Raw genomic sequence first — 21528 nt, 5'->3', positions numbered from 1 at the left:
GTTGCCATGTTGCCCAGGCTGGTCTTGAACTTCTGGGCTCAAATGATTCTCCCTCCTGGGCCTCCTGAAGTGCTAGGATTACATGAGTTTTTTGTTTGTTTTGAGACAAGGTCTCAAAACACTGTCACCCAGGCTGGAGTACAGTGGTGCAATCATGGCTCACTGCAGCCTTGACCTCCTGGGCTCAAGCAGTGCTCCCACCTCAGCCTCCTGTGTAGCTGGAAGCAAAGGTGCATGCCACCACACCCAGCCAATTTTTTTATTTTTTGTAGAGACAAGATTTCACTTGTTTACCCAGGCTGATCTCGAACTCCTGGAGCCAAGCAGTCCTCTTGCCTCGGCCTCCCAAATGGTTGGGGTTACAGGCATGAGCCACCACTCCTGGCCAAATAAAATTTTTAAAACATCTTTATATCAAAAAAGGAAAATTTTCGAAAGGTAAATTATGAAGAGAAAATTTTCAACAAATGTAATCACAGGGTTACTATCCACAGTGTTTTTGTTCTTATAAACAAACAATGCTAATAGTTCAGTGGAAGAATGGACAGAGAACCAGGGCAGATCTCAAATGAAGCACATGAAAAATCAAGATGTCATGTTTGGGAAGGTTTTTTGTTTTTTGGGTTTTTTTTTTTTTTTGCCTATCAATCAGGAAAGGCATTTATAACTAAATACAGTAACAACCTTTTTGAAATGCATTTTGTCATTTTCTGGTAAGAGTTTTTTTAAATGTTCATGCCCCTTGCCTAGTAACTGCTTCTGGGAATCTATGCTGAGGAAATAATCATACATGCAACAGTGTATTTTACATATAAAGATATTCATTGTATGGTTAATCATGTAAGAGAAAATTGGAATGAAACTTTGATTACAACAATAAGGAAATAATTAGATAAATAACAGAACACACAATGCAATATTATGTAGTCATTAAAAATTTAAATAGTATTTTAAAGCACAAGATAATGTTTGCAATATGTTAAGTGAAATAGATAGGAGATCCAAATTGGCTGATTAATGGTATACTAATCTTACCCAAAAAATTGGAGAAAAATACTCTATACTAAAATATTGAATAGTGACTCTGAACTCCAAAAATCTAAGACAGTTCTCAGTTAATTTAGAAAGTTTATTTTGCCAAGGTTGGGCCCGGTGCGGTGGCTCATGCCTGTAATCCCAGCACTTTGGGAGGCCGAGGTGGGCAGATCACGAGGTCAGGAGATTGAGACCACCATGGCTAACATGCTGAAACCCCGTCTCTACTAAAAATACAAAAAAATTAGCTGGGTGTGGTGGCGGGCACCTGTAGTCCCAGCTACTAGGGAAGCTGAGGCAGGAGAATGGCATGAACCTGGGAGGCGGAGCTTGCAGTGAGCCAAGATTGCACCACTGCACTCCAGCCTGGGCGACAGTGCGAGACTCTGTCTCAAAAAAGAAAAAAAGTTTATTTTGCCAATGTGGAAGACACATGCCTATGACACAGCCTCAGGAGGTCCTGACAGCATGACAACATGTACTCAAGGTGTCAGAGCACACTTTGGTTTTATACATTTTAGGGACTCATGAGACATCAACCAACATATGTACGATGAACATTGGTTGGTCTGGAAAGGCGGGACGACTTGAAGTGGGGAAGAGGCTTCCAGGTCATAGGTAGATAAGACACAAATGGCTGCATTCCTTTGAGTTTCTGATGAGCCTCTCCAAAGGAGGCAATCAGATATGCATTTATCTCAGTGAGCAGAGGGGTGACTTTGAATAGAATGGGAAACAGGTTTGCCCTGAGCCGTTCCCAGCTTGACTTTTCCCTTTAGCTTAGTGATTTGGGGGACCCAAGGTATTTTCCTTGCACATGACTATCTCTGGATCCTGGGATTGTATGTGATTTGAATTTTTTTTATTTATCTTTTTGTTTTCAAATGTTCTATAAAGGCCAAGTCCAATTTTGATGAGAAAATTTTAAATATCAAAAATCAACATGACTCATCTCCCAACCAATGTTGGATGTGGTGCTGATAAGAAGTTTCACTCCTCCAGCAAACTATTGGATCGTGTTGCAACTCTCTTCTTGGGGGAATGGCTGACTTGCCAGGAATGGGAGACAAATGAGGGTGTTACCAGGGAGGCAGGTTAATTTAAGGTTCTTCAGGAAAAGGTACCATCTGTGATGCAAATCCTATAGGAGATCTAGAGTGTGTGGCAGAACATGAACTAAAATATCCAGCACACCCAGATGCATATTAATGAGTCTGAGATAGAGATCGATCGATTCCTAGAGTTAAAGCAGGCAGGCCTCTAGTTTCCCCTTCTCTCTTTCTCACTGCATGCTCTCTCATGCAGCGATTTCTCTCCTCATCAGAAGCAGCTCCGTTTCCTCTCTCCCTTTCACTCCACTACATTTATTGTGCACTTACTACCTACCAGAACCAGATGTTGTTATAGGAGCTGGGAATACATCCATGAACAGACTAATCCCTGCCCACATGGAACTGATATTCTACTTGGGACTTAGGCATTAGACCAGTAATTGCATAATTATTTTATTAATTACAATTGTGATAGATGCTTTGAAAAAGTACTACAGGGAGCCATGGAATCATTTATGGTGAATATCAGTTGGGATTGTGTTTGGCTGCAACAGACACCTAACAAGATACAAGAATATATCTTTACCATATGAAGGCAGTATAGATGGAGGAGCCCAGGGCTGGTATGGCAGCTCTGGTGTCACAAGGGATACAGGCTCCTCATCTTTTGGATTCACCATCCTGACATGTGGCTTCCATCTTCAAGATTACCTCCTGGTCCAAAATGGCTGCTGGAGCTCCAGCCATCGTGTTCACATTGCAGGCTAGAAGAAAGAACTGCAAAAGGTTGGGCCAGGCGCGGTGGCTCATGCCTGTAATCCCAGCACTTTGGGAACACGAGGTGGGCGGATCACAAGGTCAGGAGTTTGAGACCAGCCTGGCCAACATGGTGAAACCCCATCTCTACTAAAAATACAAAAATTAGCCAGACGTGGTGGCACATGCCTATAATCCTAGCTACTCAGGAGGCTGAGGCAGGAAAATTGCTTGAACCTGGGAGGCGAGGTTGCAGTGAGCCTAGATCACACCACTGCACTCCAGCCTGGGTGATAGAGCGAGCCTCCATCTTGAACAAAAGAAGCAAAAGGGTACCTCTGCCAGCCAAGTCAGCCTCCCACTGCTCATATCTCACTGGGCAAAAGTAAAAATTTTTTTGTAAACTGCTTATAAACCAGGTCATGTTTCCTGAGCATCTGCAATGTGTCTGGCACTTTACAAAACAACTTTGCAAGGCAGGTATCATCGATTCTATTTAACTTTGGGAGGCTGAGGTGGGAGGGTCACTTGAGCCCAGGAGTTTGAGACCAGCCTGGGCAACAAAAGCGAGACCTTGCTTGTAAATTATAAAAATCATAATTAAAAAATCCGTCGTAACAGATGAGAAAAGTAAGACTTCACAGGCTTAAAGAACTTGCCGAAAAATCACCCAAGCAGTCAGTGGTAGAGCTGACTTCCTGGAGCCCGTACTCTTGCCATTGTACTTTTCTGCCTTCCCATCAGCAACTAAAAACGAAGCAAGAAAGTTCCTCAGACTTGTCATAGACTATATTTAAAGAAAGGTCACTTTTTTCCTATTTAAAATGCATTAAACAATGCAACCAATTAACAGAACTCAGATGGATTTGTATAAAAGCAGGGACTCGGTTTGTTTTGTTCACTGCTGTATTCCCAATGCCTAGAACCGTGTCTAGTAAACATACTGGCATGGGAAGAATATTTCCATAACCCCTGAATGTTCTGTGCCCCTTTCCAGTTAATCCCTATCCTCAGAAGCAACCGCTATTCTGATGCTTATTACCATACATTAGTTTTGCCTCTTCTTGACTTTCATATAAATGAAATCATACATCTATGCTTTTTGACTTCTTTTGCTCAACAATTGCTTTTTGAGATTTATCCATTGTTTTGTGTATCAGTATTTCATTTTTTTTTTATTGCTGTGTAGTATCATATTGTTTGAATATACCATGGTTTTCTTATCCATTCCTCTTATGGGCATTTGGGATATTTACAATTGGAGAACAGTATGAGTAAAGATTTTTTGTTGTTTTGTTTTTGTTTTTTTGAGATGGAGTCTCACTCTGTTGCTCAGGCTTGAATGCAGTGGCACAATCTTGGCTCACTGCAACCTCTGCCTCTCGGGTTCAAGCCATTCTCCCACCTCAGCCTTCCCGGGTCACTGGGATTACAGGTGCCTGTCACCACACCCAGCTAATTTTTGTATTTAATTATGTTGCCCAGGCTGGTCTCAAACCCCTGACCCCAAATGGTCCACCCACTTTGGCCTCCCAAAGTGCTGGGATCACAGGGGTGAGTCACGGCACCCAGCCAAGATGTTAAGAGCATTCTTGCACCAGCCTCTTTTTTGGTAGACATTTGCCTAGGTTTCTCGAGTCTACATCTCGGAGTGGAATTTCTGGGTCATAGGGTAGGTGTACATTTAGCTTGGTAAACTGGCAGTTTCTAAAAAGCAGTTGCATCCTTTCACATTCCACCAGCAATGTGTATGCATGTGAGATGGAGATCTTTTGCCACTTGTATTATTGCCATAGCACAGCCCCAAAACAAACCTAATAAGGATTTGTTAGGGTATTTGCTGTTAAATCTACTCAAATAAGAGTAAGAAAATCTGAAATGAAGTCGCCGGTCTGGAAATTCTCCTGAAAGGCAAGAGGTGTGCTACTCAGCATCTGTGGCATCGTCTGAGAGGTTCTGCTTCAGTTTTCCAGGGCAGCGAAATGCTTAGCAACCTGGGCATAGGTTTCAGTGGATTGAGCCACAGGGATCAATTTCTCTTTTTCTCAGCCTGTAACTCAAACCTCACATGAGATGGAGAGGGAGGGAGTGTTAGAAATGTGAAACTGTGTCAAGTTCATTCATAACAAGCATTTATTACCCACCATGTGGTCATCACCTCGCTAGACATGATAGTAAAGAGGAAGGATGTGGAAGATTCTGTTCTTGTTCTCAGGTTATCGAGTTGCTCACGATCTAGATGATAGATACAAGATGGCAACTCTTCCTCTGTTCACCATGGAAAGGCTGGTGTTTGTTCTTCTAGATTCTGCCCTTTGCCTTTTCTGTGTTCTATTCTACATGCGCTCCTGGAGTGATTTCATCTGAGCCCGTGGTTTCAACTAACTACCGTGCCTCCGTCCCAATCACTACTCATTGAGCTCACTCCTAGGCTCCAGATGCATGTTTTCCAACTGTTTCCATCCTCAGCTCCTCTCTACCACTCATAATTTACATACAATTCCTCAGTAAACTGTGTTAACACTTCCTCTGAGATATAGCCAGAATCCTACCATTTCTCATTGCTTCCCCCATCATGACCCTGTCCGAGCCACAGTCATCTCTGGTCTGCACTTGTGGTGATACTTCTTCCAAACCAGTATCACTACCGTAGTGCTGTTGCCTGCCCTTGATTCATTCCCCTTTCTTTTGGTAATAGAAACTTGAATCTCCTTTGGTGAATGTAACCATCAGCATCCCAGCAGATGATTAATCTAAAGAGGGTTTAGTAAAGGTTCCATACAGATGTGCGGGCAGGGTTGAGGGAAAAAGCAGGTCTGATGGTGTGATACACTGTGGCAAGCAACAGAGGGGAGCCATTATCACCTCCAGGGTGGATAATTCTGGAGGTGGAGAAAGGAGAATTTACTAGAACTAGGAGAGAGTACCTGTGTGAAGAAGGCCAGTTGACAGAAGCTTCAATAAATGCATGTAGCCAACCTGCAGCAACCCAGAAGGGCAGGGGCCAGAGGAATAAAACCCTTACGTTCCTCCTCCTCCAACCCTTGGGTCTCATTTCCAATGTCTTCTATTTGGTGAATTCAACTGTAAGTCAGAGGACAAGGGACCTGTGGAAGCAGTCCATGCAGGTTGGCCTCTTGAGGCTCAAATCAGGAAGGAAAAGGGTGGAGAGTAGATCTGGAAGGGCCAACAGAAATGACCTAGCACAGGAAGCCAGCTCTCCCCAAATCTCAGCCCATGCGATTTGAGAGGAGCTGTCAGAATGTTCCATGCTTCTTCTCAGGAGAGTGGTTTAGTGATGCACGGGTAACACAAGTTCGACCAATGAGATGTAGTCCTGGGACTTTTGTTGACAGCATCAGGGAAAAGAAACTCCGTTTCTGCTGGAAAGGGTGTGATTTGAAGTTGTAAGCAGCCATTCTGCCATCTCATGGGGAAAAGGAAGCCTAAGAATGAAAAGTCAACAGGAAATAGAGTCAAGAAATGGAGAGTAAAGACTTAATCCCGATGTCATAGTTTAAGCCCCTGAATCCAGCCATGCCTGAAGCCCCAAACTTTTCTGTTATGTGAGTGAATGCATTCCATTTGCTGCTTAACCCAGTCTGAGTGATGTATTCCATGAAAAAAAAAAAGAGAATCTTGAATAATACCGGATAATGTGAACCCCGTTCCCTGGCCCATCATGTAGATTGCTCACTTCTTCCTCTGCTTTGTCAGTGCGTCGCCAATGTCTCAAATAGTGCACATCTACAATTGTGTCACAATCACTGTCTCCCCATCTGTGGGCTCCTCAGGTGACGGATCAGGTGACGGATCTGTATGGGCCTTACCCGTGCAAGCCCAACACCCGCACAGGGCCTAATTCCTCAGGGAAACTCAGTTAAACAAGCTAACCTGGTTGTTTGACTTAGGATCTCTCAAGGCTATTTGTGTGTGTGTGTGTGAACGTGCATCAGACATCTCCAGGCAGGGCTATGGAATGCAGCTGTTTCCAATCTCATGTGATGTGAAAACTCAATGTTTTGGCCAGGTGCAATGGCTCATGCCTATAATCCCAGCACTCTGGGAGGCCAACGCAGGAGGACTGCTTGAGTTCAGGAGTTCAAGAGCAGCCTGGGCAACATAGTGAGACCTCGTCTCTACAAAAAATAGAAAAATTCACCAGGCATGGTGGCATGCACCTGTAGTCCCAGCTACTCAGGAGGCTGAGGTGGGAGGATCGCTTGAGCCTGGATGGTTGAGACTATGATTGTGCCACTGCACTCCAGCCTAGGCAACAGAGCAGACCCCATCTCAAAACAAACAAAACAAAACAAAACAAAAAACCCTCAACTTTTGCAAAAGTTGCTGTGTTAGAGGAATTTAGAGGGAAAAAAAAATTACTGCAGTCCTTAGGGTGACTTTGACAAAAGAAGCAGTTTGCAATCAATATTAGTTAAACGAATGAAAGTGAAGAACTTAGTTAAGAGAAGATGGGGAGCAGGAGCAGCAGGGTTGGAGGCAGCAGGAACCACAGAAGCAGCAAGCAGGAAGCAGGAAGCAGCAAGCAGGAAGCAGGAAGGGTGATCTGCTGGATATACCTCTGTGACGGTGCTGGGTTCAACTGCTGGAGAGCCCTTGGGGTCATAATCCAACCCCGATTCCTCAGTTTACATCTAACAGGGATTAGATGTGCTATACACATTTTAGTCCATCTTCCTGCCCCATGATGCAGGCACTGAGTGCCTTTGATGTTAACCTTCACTGTGCCTCACTTTGCCTCTGAAAGGCCTTGAGTGGGTAATCAGAGCTGATTTTCTTCTAACTGCACTGCACATTCCTTTTTTTTTTCTTTTGAGACGGAGCCTTGCTATGTTGTCCAGGCTGGTCTCAGACTCCTGGCCTCAACCGATCCTCCCGCCTCAGCCTCCTGAGTTGCTGGGACTATGGGTGTGCACCACCGTGCAGCTGCGGGTCCTTGCAGGTGGGAGCTGAGCCCAGTTATTTTCCCTGCTCTGTGACCCTGCTTCCCTCTCTGCTGGCTAAGGGAGGAGACACCAGCTGCCTTCCAAGTTGTGCTCAGGAGCTTTGTCATCATAGTTGTTATTGGTAATAATAATACCTGCTAATGTAAGCCTCGGTTCTACCACTGAAACACGCTGAACAGTTCAAACCCCGGCTCTTTCCTTTGCGTAATAGTTGTAATCATGTCCCATGGTCTCCTAGGGCGTCGGAGACAAGCAAGCAAGACTGCATGGAAGGGTTTTTACACGAAAAAGAAAGCATTAAACATGTGAATTGTACGACAACGGTAGATAGGGCATAGAGTGAAGAGGAGTAAGAGGAGGAGGGAGAGCGGGAGGAGGGAGAAGAGCACGAGTGGGGAAGAGGAGAGGGGAGGGGAAGGTGTGGGGAAGGGGAAGAGGGTTGTACCCGCCAGGGCGGGACCCAGCCTGTGCCGTCCCACACCTGGTGCTAGCTCCAGCTCAGGTACTTGAGGCCGCCTCTCCTCGGGCAATGAGGCGCCGCCCAGTCCCCCGCATCTGATAATATCCGGGCCGCCGGTTGCCGGGAGGTGAACCGAGGTAAACCAGCCGCGCGCGGGGCGCAGTGTACATAGTAACCAGCCCTGAGTAAACGTTCGTCATATTCCTATGAGCTGCTCCGGAGACTGTCCTACGGGGCTAGCAGGAAAAGGAGATTGGCTGTCTCCGCTCCCGGTGGAAAACGAGAAGGTCGCCAGAGGTCCTGTTTTTGGGGGGATCTAAAGCCCCCGCCCCAGCGCTACAGCCCAAGCCCCCTACAGGCTGGGGACCAAGGACCCGGAGGAGCGGAAGGAGGGCGCGCGCGCGGCGAGACACCCCCACCCCGGCCCCCGCGCGCCCCCGCCCCGGCCCCGGCCTCGGCCGGGCCTCCGGCGCCTGCGCCGCCGTGCGCGCGCCCTGCCAGAACAGGAGGGGACAAGGCGGGCGCGCGCAGGGGCCCGGGAGCGCGCGCGGCGCCGGCAGCCTCGCTCAGCCGGGACACCGCCCTAGTCCGCGCCTAGGCGGCCGCTCTCTCCGACGTCGAGGGCGTGGCGGCGAGGCTCCTGCTGCCCGCGGCTCCTGGCTTTGCCCTCAGCCCCACCTGCCGCCTGCCAGGCTCTCGGAGGCCCCGCAGCTCGCGGCGCCCGGCTCCCCGCAGACCCGTCGGGCCGCCAGGGCTCGTCCGCCGTCCTCCCGGCTCCGGTCCTGCGGCGGCGGGGCGTGCAGGTGAGGCTCCTTGGCGCCCGCCCTCTCCAGCAGGTTTGCACCCAGCGCGGGGTGGGGGTGGGGCGCGGGGCGGGGGCGGGGGCCGTGAAAAGTTAAAAATAAAAAAAAGGAAGAAGCCACTCCAAGAAGCTCGGGAGGGGTGGGAGCCCCCAGCCACGGGACCCGGAGATGCTGCCGCGCGCGACGTCGCCTCCCGCCGCACCCTTATCGCGTGCGGGGTCTAGTCTGGCAGCCTCGAGGGTGGTGTCCCGGAAAACAAAACAAAAGTGTTTTGTCTTCTCCACCAACGATTTTCTCCCACCAAGTGTTTGACTTTTTGAAAAGCCGACAGGCCCAGCCTGCCTCTGAAGGCAGGAGCGGTGCATGGGCGCCTGGAAGGTGGAAGCCTCGTGTCTTTCTCCCTTGCCCCGCTGCCCCCACGGTGCGTGGATCACCATCGCATCAGTGACTCCCTAACTTCTTGAAACTTGTCTGTCTGCTTCTGTCCGCCGCCTGGACAGGTAGGGCAGGAGTGATCTGTTCCAGGTTGATTCGTCTAGCTTCCGTGCAAAATCTGATCATCTCCTTTAGAGATTAGGATTCTAGTGTAGGAAGCAATCCAGATCCGTGTTTCAGATACAAACAAGGATTATTTAAAGGGATGTTTTCCTGTAGTGCTGAAAGCCAAAAATATTCGCTTCCACTTGTTGGAAGCCACCGAGTACACCACATTTATTTGAACTTTTCGTAGAAGTCTCTGATGTACTATTTGGCAAAAGAAGCAATTGATTTATCGGTAGCTGTGATTACATACGATGTAAAGTAATTTGTTCTAAGACTGTTTCATTGGCTTTAGTTCAATATCTTAAGCTCTGTAAACACGTAATTCAGGAGCTAGATATGCATCACACAAATGTGTTCTTTTTGGTGGGGATTTAAATTGATCTTCTAGAAATGGGCTTTCCATGCAAAGACTGTGAAAAGCCTGAAAACTGAGTCTCTTCGTTAGCCGGGTCATCAGTTTTACATTTTACTGCATTGGCAAGCCTTGTCTTTTTTCTTTTCTTTTCTTTTCTCTTTTCTTTTCCTTTGCTGTCCTGTCCTGTCCTTTCCTTCTTTTTGAGGCATAGGCCTGGCTCTGTCACCCAGGCTGGAGTGCAGTGGTGCAGACACAACTCACTGCAGCCTCAACTTCCCAGGATCAAGCGATCCTCCCACCTCTCAGCGTCCGGAGTAGCTGGGACTGCAGGTGCCGGCTAATTTTTTGTAGAGATTGGGTCTCACCATGTTGCCCGGCTGTTCTTGAACTGCTGGGCCCAAGCCTTCCGTCCACCTCTGCCTCCCAGAGTGCTGGGATTACAGGCTTGAGCCACCGCGCCCGGCCTAGACCTTTTTTCTTATCCTGGAAACAGATTTCAGTGCTTTTCTAGGAAACAAGATTTTTCCTGTTGTTGAAATACAGCGTTTGTAAAGGTTTCAAACATGTGAACATTAGGTAACAGACAAGAGCAGATTTTGTATGGTGTTAGAGTTGTTGATTGAAGGACTTAAAACATGAAAAGTAGTGTGAACCGGAAATCCATTACCCTGAAGCCTGTGAAATAATGGAAGCTCTGAAGTTCAACACTATTTGTTACTTAGAAAAAACCCCCACAGAAGGTGAAGGTAGGACAGCAATCTCCACTTTCTCCCTAGAATGTAGAAGTTCTATCCAGGGGAAAGGAATTACACACAGCACAACAAATAGCGTCAGTCTTATGTATCTCAGCTTCAGTTATTCTTTAAAGCCTGTTATTTTCATGTGTTTTGTAGGCTGGTGGTGGTTGTTTATTTCTATCTGTCTCTTGCTAACAAATTCCTGGTGGAGTGGAACCTCAATTTTAACAGGACTAATTCTAGGTTATCTGTGAAAACAGGACATGGGTCACTGAAACATACAAAATACAAAAATCAGATTTTCACCTGTTTTACTTTACTGTCGCACCAAATTTTTCTTACACACAGCTACTAAAAAATAGTACAGTTCTACCTGTAAGTGGTAAATGAGTAGAGAATAGAAGGTAGGGCTTTGTGATAGCCCTTTGGAACTTCCCATTGATAGTCCTAAGTGGCTTTTCGTTGTTGTTTTTGTTTTCTTTTTCTTTTCTTTTTTTTTTTGAGATAAGTTCTCCTTCTGTTGCCCAGGCTGGAGTGCAGTGGTGCAAACACAGCTCACTGCAGCCTTGGCCTCCCAGGCTGAAGTAGTCCTCCCACCACAGCCTCTTGAGTGGCTGGGACTGCAGACGTGCACCATGTATTTTTTTTGCAGAGACGGGGTTTTGCCATGTTGCCCGGGCTGGTCTTGAACTCTGGAGCTCTGGCAGCCCGCCTGCCTCCACCTCCCGAAGTGCTGGGATTACAGGCATGAGCCACCACACCAGTCCAGGTGTTTCGTTTTGTTTTTTAACTTAGTTGAAATTTGTAATGTAGAAGTTCATAAAAGGAACTTAGTAGCCCAAAGCACCTGTGTATGTTTTATACATTTTATGTATTTTATTTTGTTTATTTTATAAATACGGAAAAGCCAAGTGATTTTTCCCAAGGTTATTCAGCAGGACGCTTGTAGAGCTGATAATGGAGCACTTGTTTGCTTCCAGTATTGCTTGCTAGCGTTTTTAACACACACAAAAAGTAAAAAGTGCTTCTAGCTAAGATATTGAAATGTTCACCAGGTTGGGAAGCCTATTAATTTGAAAAATTATTATTTTAATCCTGGAGGAGAAAAAACTTGCCTTTTCCTGATCAGAACGGAAAATGCAAGATCCATGCCATGTGCTTGACATTTTGCCTTGATAGATGACTTTTGTCACAGGCTTGTTGTGGCGGACCAGATGGTCATGCTACTTGGAGTTTTTCCACTCATTTGATATTTCCATGAAGAAACAATTTGCCAGAAGCCAGCCGCAGTTACAGTTGTGTTGGAGATGATGGGAAACCTGGAATAGCACAGACTTTTTGCTTACAGGAGTTGGAGGATATTGGTTCAGCCCATTCTGCTGGGCCAGTCAGGAGTTCCCTGGATTGGTAAACTGAGGAACAGTTGAGTCTTGTGATGGTTGGAGCAGAGTGGTAATCATACCACTGCACTCTAGCCTGGGTGACAGAGACCCTGTCTCTAAAAAAAGAAAAAAGAAAGAAATATAGATATCTTGGGACAAAAGACAAATAATTTGACAATAATCTAAAAAAAAAAAGGGAAGGAAAATAGCTAAGACGTTATTAGGATAACTGACAAAATTTGAATCCAGATTATGCATTTGACAAATTATGTATTAGATAATAGTATTATATCAATGTTAAATTTCCTATTTTTGATAACTATCTTATGGGTTATGTAAGAAAATGATCTTGTTCTTATACACTGAAGTATTTGGAAGTAAAAGGGGTATGTTCCATCTTTCAATGGCTCAGGAAAATGCTCATCTATAAAAATAGAGAAAGATAAAGCAGATGGACAAAACAGAAGGAATTAGTGACTCTGGGTAAAGGATACAGCGTACCCGAATTCCTTGTGCTATTCTTATAACTTCTGTTTGAAGTTATATCAAAAAAAAAAAAAAAAAAAAAAAGGTACTCAAAATTGAAGGTAGAAAACAGGAAATGAAGGTGTGACATTCTAAGAATTTTTTTTTTTTTAAGTCAGGTGAAGGATTATTTCCTGTGTTCTGTTTTTTAAAATCTTTTTACGGGTTAGACGAGGGAACTTGAAACAAACAAAAAAAATCTTATCAAGAATAGGTTGACTTTCTCAAATTTCCAAATCTAGTCAGCCAGAGCTCCTTAACTTGTCAGCCTCCAAAAACCCAGGCACAGTATTTTCTTTACGTCTTTTTAATGGGTTGGGAATAGGATAGAAACGTTAGTGCCTTTAAGAGATAAGACACAAAGACAGCCCGCCTTTAGAGATCCTAAAAGTAAAGTGCTCTTGGTTTTATCATTTCCCTGCCTAAAAACCCTCAGTGGCATGCTGATATTGACATGGTTTTTATGTCAAAACTCTGTAACCCTACTTTCTTGGCAACCTGGCCCATACCTGCCTTTCCAACTGTCTCATGCCACCCCCACCAAATACTTTGCACCTTAGCCATGCCAGATCACGTGAACATGCGGGTCCTATTGTCTTCCTGCCTTTGTTCATGTCCTGCTGGCTTTGCGTGGAATATTCCCCATTCTTTTCCTCCTGAAATTCTGTTCGTCCTTGAAGTCTCACCATCGCCTCCTTTGGGAAGCTGTCTCTAATCCCATGCAGAATTCAATTTACCTGTGTCTGTGCTGACGTATCAGTGGGGTCACCACAATGCTACCTGCTTTTATTCAGCCTCCCTTATTAAGCATACACTGTGAGCGGGAAACTGTGCCAGGGCCCGGGGCTTCACAGATAGTCTTGTAGCTAGGAGTGATTTGTAAACAAATAATCACAACATAAGTAACAGGAAAACGAACCAAGCCCTGTAGGAGCTAAGTCCACCTGGTAACCTTGTCTTGAAGAAAAGACTAATAGCCACAGTGAGATACAGTACCGCTCCCTGCCCTGCTCCCCCAGGACCCCTTTCCAGATTGGAGATTTCTGGCACAATAAATGAATAAGCTAAAAACAGTCGTTGTACCCGTGGGCCACCCAGATAGATATATTCAATAGAAAGTGAAAATTTATGGCTGGGTGTGGTGGCTCACGCCTGTAATCCCAGCACTTTGGGAGTCCGAGGAGGGTAGATCACCTGACCTCAGGAGTTTGAGACCAGCCTGCCCAACATGATGAAACCCTATCTCTGCTAAAAATACAAAAAGTTAGCCAGGTGTGGTGGCGCGTGCCTGTAGTCCCAGCTACTCGGGAGACTGAGGCAGGAGAATCGCTTGCAACCTGGAGGCGGAGGTTGCCAGTGAGTTGAGATCGTTCCACTGCACTCCAGCCTGGACAATAAGAGCGAAACTCCGTTTCAAAAAAAAAAAAAAAAGCAAAGAAAGAAATTGAAAAATACAAGACTAGAACTCGGGAGAGAGAGTGAATCCTGATATATAAATTTGAACGTAGCTATATAGATCAGTGATTTTCAGGATTTGTAGGCAGGAAAGACCAACAGGCAGATCACAGTCTCTTGGGAACATGGTACTTTTCCAAACTACGTATCCTCCTTATTGCTCAAGGTTCTGCTCTGGCTTCCCTCCCAACTTTGGTGACATTCATCCTCTCTTAAGGTTGTTGCATGAAATGAGAGCCAGTATTGACACAGGTGTGTGTGAACCATAGGGAGGCAGGAACTTAGTTGAGAACCTCTGGTGGTTAGGCAGCTAAATACTCCAGTGTGGATAAAATCTCCCAGGAGAGGAAGACGAGGAAAAGAGGATGAGGATGTGAAGAAAGAGGAGGCAGTAAAAAAGATAGAGTTGGTGAGGAAGAAGGGCCAGGAAGAGCCAAGACCCAGAAGGCAGGGACACAGGGAGGTCCAAGATTGAGTGGAATAGGCAGGCCAGTCATGTGCTACAGATACAGGCTGAGACTTGACACTGGGTTTCAACTGCAGGCTTGTTCGGGGATGTCGTGGGTTTTGTTACAGATCATTGTAATAAAGTCGGTCACACGAATTTTGGTTTCTCAGTGCATATAAAAGTCTTGTTTACACTATACTATAGTTTATTAATTGTGCAATAGCATATGTCTTCTAAAAATGTATATACCTGGCCGGGCGCGGTGGCTCAAGCCTGTAATCCTAGCACTTTGGGAGGCCGAGATGGGCGGATCATGAGGTCAGAAGATCGAGACCATCCTGGCTAACATGGTAAAACCCCGTCTCTACTAAAAAATACAAAAAACTAGCCAGGCGAGGTGGCGGGCGTCTGTAGTCCCAGCTACTTGGGAGGCTGAGGCAGGAGAATGGCGTGAACCCGGGAGGCAGAGCTTGCAGTGAGCTGAGATCCGGCCACTGCACTCCAGCCTGGGCGACAGAGCCAGACTCCGTCTCAAAAAAAAAATGTATATACCTTCATTTAAAAAATACCTTGTTGCTGAAAAATGCTAACGATCAGCTGGTGTGGTGGCTCACACCTATAGTCCCAGTACTTTAGGAGGCTGGGGTGAGTGAATCACTTGAGCTCACGAGTTCGAGACCAACCTGGGCAACATGGCAAAACCCCATCTCTACAAAGAATACAAAAATTAACCGGGCATGGTGGTGTGCGCTTGTAGTTCCAGCTACTTGGGAGGCTGAGGTGGGAGGATCACCTGAGCCTGGGAAGGTCAAGGCTACAGTGAACCATGATTACGCCACTGCACTAGAGTCTGGGCAACAGAGTTAGACCCCATCTAAAAAAATAATGCTGACGACTGAGTCGTAATCTTTTTGTTGGTGGAAGGTCTTGCCTTGAGGTTGATGGCTGCTAACTGATCAGGGTGGTGATGCTGTAGTTTGGGGTGGCTGTGGCAATTATTAAAATAAGACAACAGCATTTCATGACAGATTTCTCTGTAGTATGTGATGCTGTTTGATAGCATTTTACCTACAATAGAAGTTCTTTCAAATTTGCAGCCAATCCTCTAATCCCTGCCATTGCTTTATCAACTAAGTTTATGGAATATTGTAAATCCTTTGTTGCCATTTCAATGATGTTTACAATATCTTCCCCAGGAGTAGATTTTATCTCAGGCGGCTGCCTTCTTTGCTCATTCACAGGAAGCCAACTCCCATCCATTCAAGTTTTGTTTGAGATTGCAGGAATTCAGTCACATCTTTAGGCTCCACTTCTAATTCTAGTTCTCTTGGTATTTCCACCACATCTGCAGTTATTTTCTCCACTGATGTCTTGAACACCTCAGAGTCATCCATGAGGGTTGAAATCAACTTCTTCCCAACTCTTGATGATGTTGCAATTTTGACCTCCTCCCGTAAATCACGAATGTTCTGAATGGCATCTAGAATGGTGACTTCTTTCCAGAAAGTTTTCCATTTACTTTGCCCAGATCCATCTGAGGAATTGCCGTCTCTGGCAGCTGTATGCTTATGAAATGTATTTCTTAAAATAGTAAGACTTGAAAGTCAGAGTTAGTCCTTGATCCATGGGCCGCAGAATGGATATTGTGTTAGCAGACAGGAAAAGAAATCTCCCTGTGTATTTCTGTCAGAGCTCCTGGGTGACCAAGTGCATTGTCAACGAGCAGTAATATTTTGAAAGGAATCTCTCTTTTTTTTTTCTTAGCAGTAGGTCTCAAGAATGGGCTTAAAACATACAGGAAACCATACTGTAAACAGATGTGCGGTCATCCAGGCTGTATTATTCCGTTCATAGAGCACAGGCAGTGTAGATTTAGCACAGTTCTTAAGGGCTGTAGGATTTTTAGAATGGTGAATGAGCATTGGCTTTAACTTATAGTCACCAGCTATGTTAGCCCCTAACAAAAGAGTCAGCCTGTTCTTCGAGGCTTTGAAGCCAGGCATTGACTTCTAGCTATGAAAGTCCTAGATGCATCTTCTTCCAATAGAAGGCTATTTTGTCTGTATTGAAAATCTGTTGAGTGTGGCCACCTTCATCAGTGACCTTAGCTATATCTGCTGGAGAACTTGCTGCAGCTTCCACATCAGCACTTGCTGCTTCGCCTTGCACTTCTATGTTACAGAGATAGTTTCTTTCCTTCAGCCTCATAAACCAACCTCTGCTAGCTTCAGACTTTTCTTCTGCAGCTTCCTCAGCTCTCTCAGCCTTCATAGAAGTGAAGAGAGTTAGGGCCTTGCACTGGATTAGACTTTGGTTTAAGGGAATGTTGTGGCTGGTTTGATCTTCTGTCTAGATTACTCAGACTTTCCATATCATTTTAAGGCTGTTTTTGTCTTTTTAACATTTGTGTGTTCACTGGAGTAGCACTTTCAATATCCTTTGGAACTTTTCCTTTGCATTCACGACTTGACTGATTGGTCAAGAGACTTAGCTTTCAGCGTCTCGGGACGAATCTTCCTCAGGAGGCTTCATCGTTGCTGACTTTTGATTTGAAATGAGAGACTCACGAAGCTTCCTTTCACTTGAACACTTAGAGGCCATTGAAGGGTTATCAGTTGGCCTAATTTCAGTATTGTCGTGTCTCAGGGAGTGGGGAGGCTCGAGGAGAGGGAGAGAGTCGGGGGAATGGCCCCAGTCAGTGGAGCAGTTAGAACACCCACAACACATACTGATTAAGAACACCCACAGCCAGGTACCGTGGCTCACGCCTGTAATCCCAGCACTTTGGGAGCCGAGGTGGGCAGATCACAAGGTCAAGAGATCGAGGCCATCCTGGCCAATATGGTGAAACCCTGTCTCTATTAAAAATACAAAAAATTAGCTGGGTGTGGTGGCGTACACCTGTAGTCCCAGCTACTCGGGAGGCTGAGGCAGGAGAATCTCTTGAACCCGGGAGGTGGAGGTTGCAGTGAGCCAAGATCACCCCATTGCACCCCAGCCTGGCGACAGAGTGAGACTCCGTCTCAAAACAAAACACCCACAACATGTATTGGTTAAGGACACCTACATGTATTCATTGATTAAGAACACCCATGTGTATTGATTAAGAACACCCACAACATGTATTGATTAAGTTTGCCGTCTTATAAGGGTGCGTTTCATGGTGCCCCAAAACAATTACAATGGTAACATCAAAGATTACTGACCACAGATCACCATGACAGATACAATAATAATGAAAAGGTCTGAAATATTGTGAGAATTACCAGAACATGTCAAACATGAAGTGAGCACATCCTGTTTGAAAATGGCACTGATAGACTTGCTCAATGCAGGGTTGTCACAAGCCTTCACTTTGGAAAAAATGCAGTTCTGTGTGATACAGTGACGCATGATAAAATGTGGGATGCCTGCTGGGAAGCCTTTGCCGTCCATGAGGAGGGCAGCTGCAGTCGAAAGGTAGTGCGGAGGCCAAACTGCACCTAATTCAGGAGTGACTAGAGCAGAGGGAGCGCGGCAAGAAGATACCACATTTCCCAGGAGCTGGTAGGAAGGTGAAGGAGAATTAGGACCAGTGTGAAGGGAGGGTAGAATCCAGATGGTAGGGCTTATGGGAACACATATGTTTGCCGAGGAAGAGGAACAAGTGGAGAAGGAGGAATTGAAAGTATAGCTGACAGTTTGGGAGGCCGAGGTGGGCCAATAACTTAAGGTCAGGAGTTTGAGACCAGCCTGGCCAACATGGTGAAACCCCATCTCTACTAAAAATACAAAAATTAGCTGGGCATGGTGGTGCATGCCTGTAGTCCCAGCTACTTGGGAGGCTGAGGCAGGAGAATGGCTTGAACCTGCGAGACGGTGGTTGCAGTGAGCCAAGATTGCACTACTGCACTCCAGCCTGGGTGGCAGGATAAAATTCTGTCTCAAAAAAAAAAAAAAAAAAAAAAAATTAAGTACAGCTGACAGCTGATGGAATGAAGTTCTTTAGGAGAATGGGTGCTTACCATTGTTGAGGAGGAGAAATGCTGGCTTTGCTGGGAGTGCCTTGAGGGTAGGAACCATGTTTTCTTCACTCCCCAACACCAAGCAGTAGGCACTCAGAAAATGTGTATACAAATGAGTAAAGATTTTACTTCTTAGAAGTAGTCTTGATTAGTGTTATAGAATACCAAAAAACCTCACTATTTTTATTCTATAATTACCATTCTATATTGTACTGTGTATAAGCAATGTATTTGTGACCTTCTGTTCTTTGAAATAAACGTGAAAAATCACAAATCAGGTGGTATTGAGGTAGTAATCATAATCACTTAGTTTGTCTGTGCCTGCTACGTATTTCTTAAATTCTGCCCCTACATCTTGAAATGTGTCATGTCCAAGACTCTGTGCTCGGTGGATGTGATGTGCAATTCATTGGAAGAGGCAGACATGCACAGAAACAGTCTATGAGAGACAGATTCTGTCCTGTTATTCCACTCAGCGACACTGTCAGCTTCAGACATTTGTCTTAAAATTGGTTATTTTTTAAAGTTCAGAAAAAGGGGCTGGGCGCAGTGGCTCATGCTTGTAATCCCAGCACTTTGGAAGGCCGAGGCGGGCGGATCATGAGGTCTGGAAATGGAGACCATCTTGGCTAACACGGTGAAACCCTGTCTCTACTAAAAATACAAAAAATTAGCTGGGCATGGTGGCAGGTGCCTATAGTCCCAACTACTTGGGAGGCTGAGGCAGGAGAATGGTGTGAACCCGGGAGGCGGAGCTTGCAGTGAGCCGAGATTGTGCCACTGCACTCCAGCCTGGGCGACAGAGCAAGACTCCATCTCAAAGAAAGTTCAGAAAAATGACATCTTTTTATTTTTTTAAATTTTTTGTAGAGGCAAGGTCTCACTATGTTGCCAGGCTGGTCTTGAACTCCTGAGCTCAAGTGATCCTTTGATCCCTGCCTCAGCCTCCCAAAGTGCTGGGATTGGCCAGGCGTGGTGGCTCTCACCCGTAATCCCAGCACTTTGGGAGGCCGAGGTCTCCAGATCACCTGAGGTCAGGAGTTGGAGACCAGCCTGGCCAACATGGTGAAATCCCATCTCTACCAAAAAATACAAAAAATTAGCCAGGCATGGTGGTACACGCCTGTAGTGGAGGCTGAGGCATGAGAATTGCTTGAACCCAGGAGGTGGAGGTTGCAGTAAGCTGAGATCGAGCCACTGCACTCCAGCCTGGGCAACACAACACGACTCCATCTCAAAAAAAAAAAAAAAAAAAAAAGTGCTGGGATTATAGGCATGAGCCACCGCACCTGGCTCTCTTTTTGATTTTCTGTGTTAAATTTTGCCTACTGCAAATATTTTAGATATTAACAAAGACTGAATTTATAGACAGCTTTTGATTCTGTGTAACTTAATTCTTTCAAGTGTATTCAAAGAGAGCAAATTGGTTAGGAGAGGTAGAGTCAGCTCATCACAGACCATATTTCAGGGTGCAGATGGTGAGAGAATTAGTGTGGGTTGTATTTGGCTGTGCCAGTTACACTGTTGTAGATGGAAAACCCCAAACAAATATGTAGAGGCTCTTCTGGTTCACATTTTTCTTTCTACTGCTTATAAACTGGAGTACATATTGATATGATCTCATTTTATATTACCCTTTTTTCCATAAGTTCACTAGAAAACGTTTTGCCTTTTTTTCCTTAATAAATCATTGCCAGTGAAATATGTTACATAAAATATTCTAAGCAAATCAAATTAGCGTATCTAGAATTCACTTATGAGGACTGAAATGCTTTGATTTAAATACTGATTTATCTTTCTAAATAAGATTCCTTCATTTGATGAATTGCAGCCTGGAGACATTGATTGATTGGAACATTATTTGGCCTTCAGAGTTTTACCTCTGCGTTTTCATTTTTTTTAACAGTGGGTGCCTGATCCTAGGACTATACAGACGGAAAAGGCCCACTTTGGGGGATAATGCTGAGAGACACTATGAAATCTTGGAATGATAGCCAGTCAGATCTGTGTAGCACTGACCAAGAAGAGGAAGAAGAGATGATTTTTGGTGAAAATGAAGATGATTTGGATGAGATGATGGATTTAAGTGATCTGCCTACCTCACTTTTTGCTTGCAGCGTCCATGAAGCCGTGTTTGAGGCACGAGAGGAGAAGGTAGGCATCTATCCTCCCTTTGCCTGCATTTGTAGCATGTTGAATGTGTGTGGATTTGGGGAAACAGGACATGACTGGTCCCTGACAAATTAAGTATAGAAAATGTATGTCCACTTTTAGGCCGGGCGCATTGGCTCACACCTGTAATCCCAACACTTTTGGGGGCTGAGGCGGGCAGATCACCTGAGGTCAGGAGTTCGAGACGAGCCTGGGCAACATGTAGAAGCCCTGTCTCTACTAAAAATGCAAAACCTAGCCAGGTGTGATGGCGCACACCTGTAATCCCAGCTACTCGCAGGGCTGAGGCAGGAGAATCACTTGAACCTGGGAGGCAGAGGTTGCAGTGAGCCAAGACCATGCCACTGTTCTTAAGCCTAGTGGACAGAGCGAGACTCCATCTCAAAAAAAAAAGAGAAAATGTATGTCCACTTATAGATGTTGGCACAGAATTTTTATTGTATTTTTAGAAGCGTATCAGTCTGCAGCAGATAGCAAATGTTTCAAAACCAGTCCTTCTCCATAGACACTTTGAGAAGCGCTGGCATTTAGTGAACTCTGAGTCAAGTCTTATTCAATCCATTTACTTATTTATTCACTTATTCATTTTCAGAGACTGTAATTAAAGAAAACCTGGAGATCTTTAGCCGGGCTTCCTGTTACTTGGGAGTGCATTCACAAAAGAAGGAATTCAGCTTTTTCCTGGGGCTGATTTACCTAAAACCTGTTAGGACTATTTATGATTTTGTCGTAACAAAATTGTTCATGTTTCTTGTATTTCTACAACTGGGGAAAATGATTGAGCTTATTTTAAAGATTCCTTTAGTTCATTTATTATTTACCTAGAAAGAGTGT

The 21528-nt window shown here is 45.1% G+C and overlaps 1 protein-coding gene and 1 long non-coding RNA gene across 3 annotated transcripts in view; one reads left to right on the top strand and one right to left on the bottom strand.

The window, feature by feature from the left end:
- Nucleotides 1-4958: 4958 nt before the first annotated feature.
- LOC119626847 (uncharacterized) lies at nt 4959-8676 on the bottom strand. The gene is made up of 2 exons (XR_005243047.2): nt 8292-8676; nt 4959-6289 (listed from the first exon to the last, which is right to left on the bottom strand). It is a non-coding gene; the product is annotated as an uncharacterized lncRNA (long non-coding RNA).
- A 117-nt stretch (nt 8677-8793) lies between these two features.
- Nucleotides 8794-21528, top strand: part of RCAN3 (RCAN family member 3) — a 42066-nt gene continuing 29331 nt past the window's right edge. Inside the window, exons 1-2 of one of the 2 annotated variants that reach the window (XM_007980013.3) lie at nt 8794-9073; nt 20429-20676. In XM_007980013.3, the coding sequence (XP_007978204.2) occupies nt 20482-20676 (195 nt within the window). In that variant the 5' untranslated portion in view covers nt 8794-9073; nt 20429-20481. Of the gene's footprint in view, nt 9107-20428; nt 20677-21528 lie in introns of both variants that reach the window. The other variant, XM_007980014.3, reaches the window with a different exon arrangement.

The sequence above is a fragment of the Chlorocebus sabaeus genome, chromosome 20, assembly GCF_047675955.1.
Source record: "Chlorocebus sabaeus isolate Y175 chromosome 20, mChlSab1.0.hap1, whole genome shotgun sequence".
NCBI lineage: Eukaryota > Metazoa > Chordata > Mammalia > Primates > Cercopithecidae > Chlorocebus > Chlorocebus sabaeus.
This window is presented reverse-complemented; position numbering and strand designations above follow the sequence as displayed.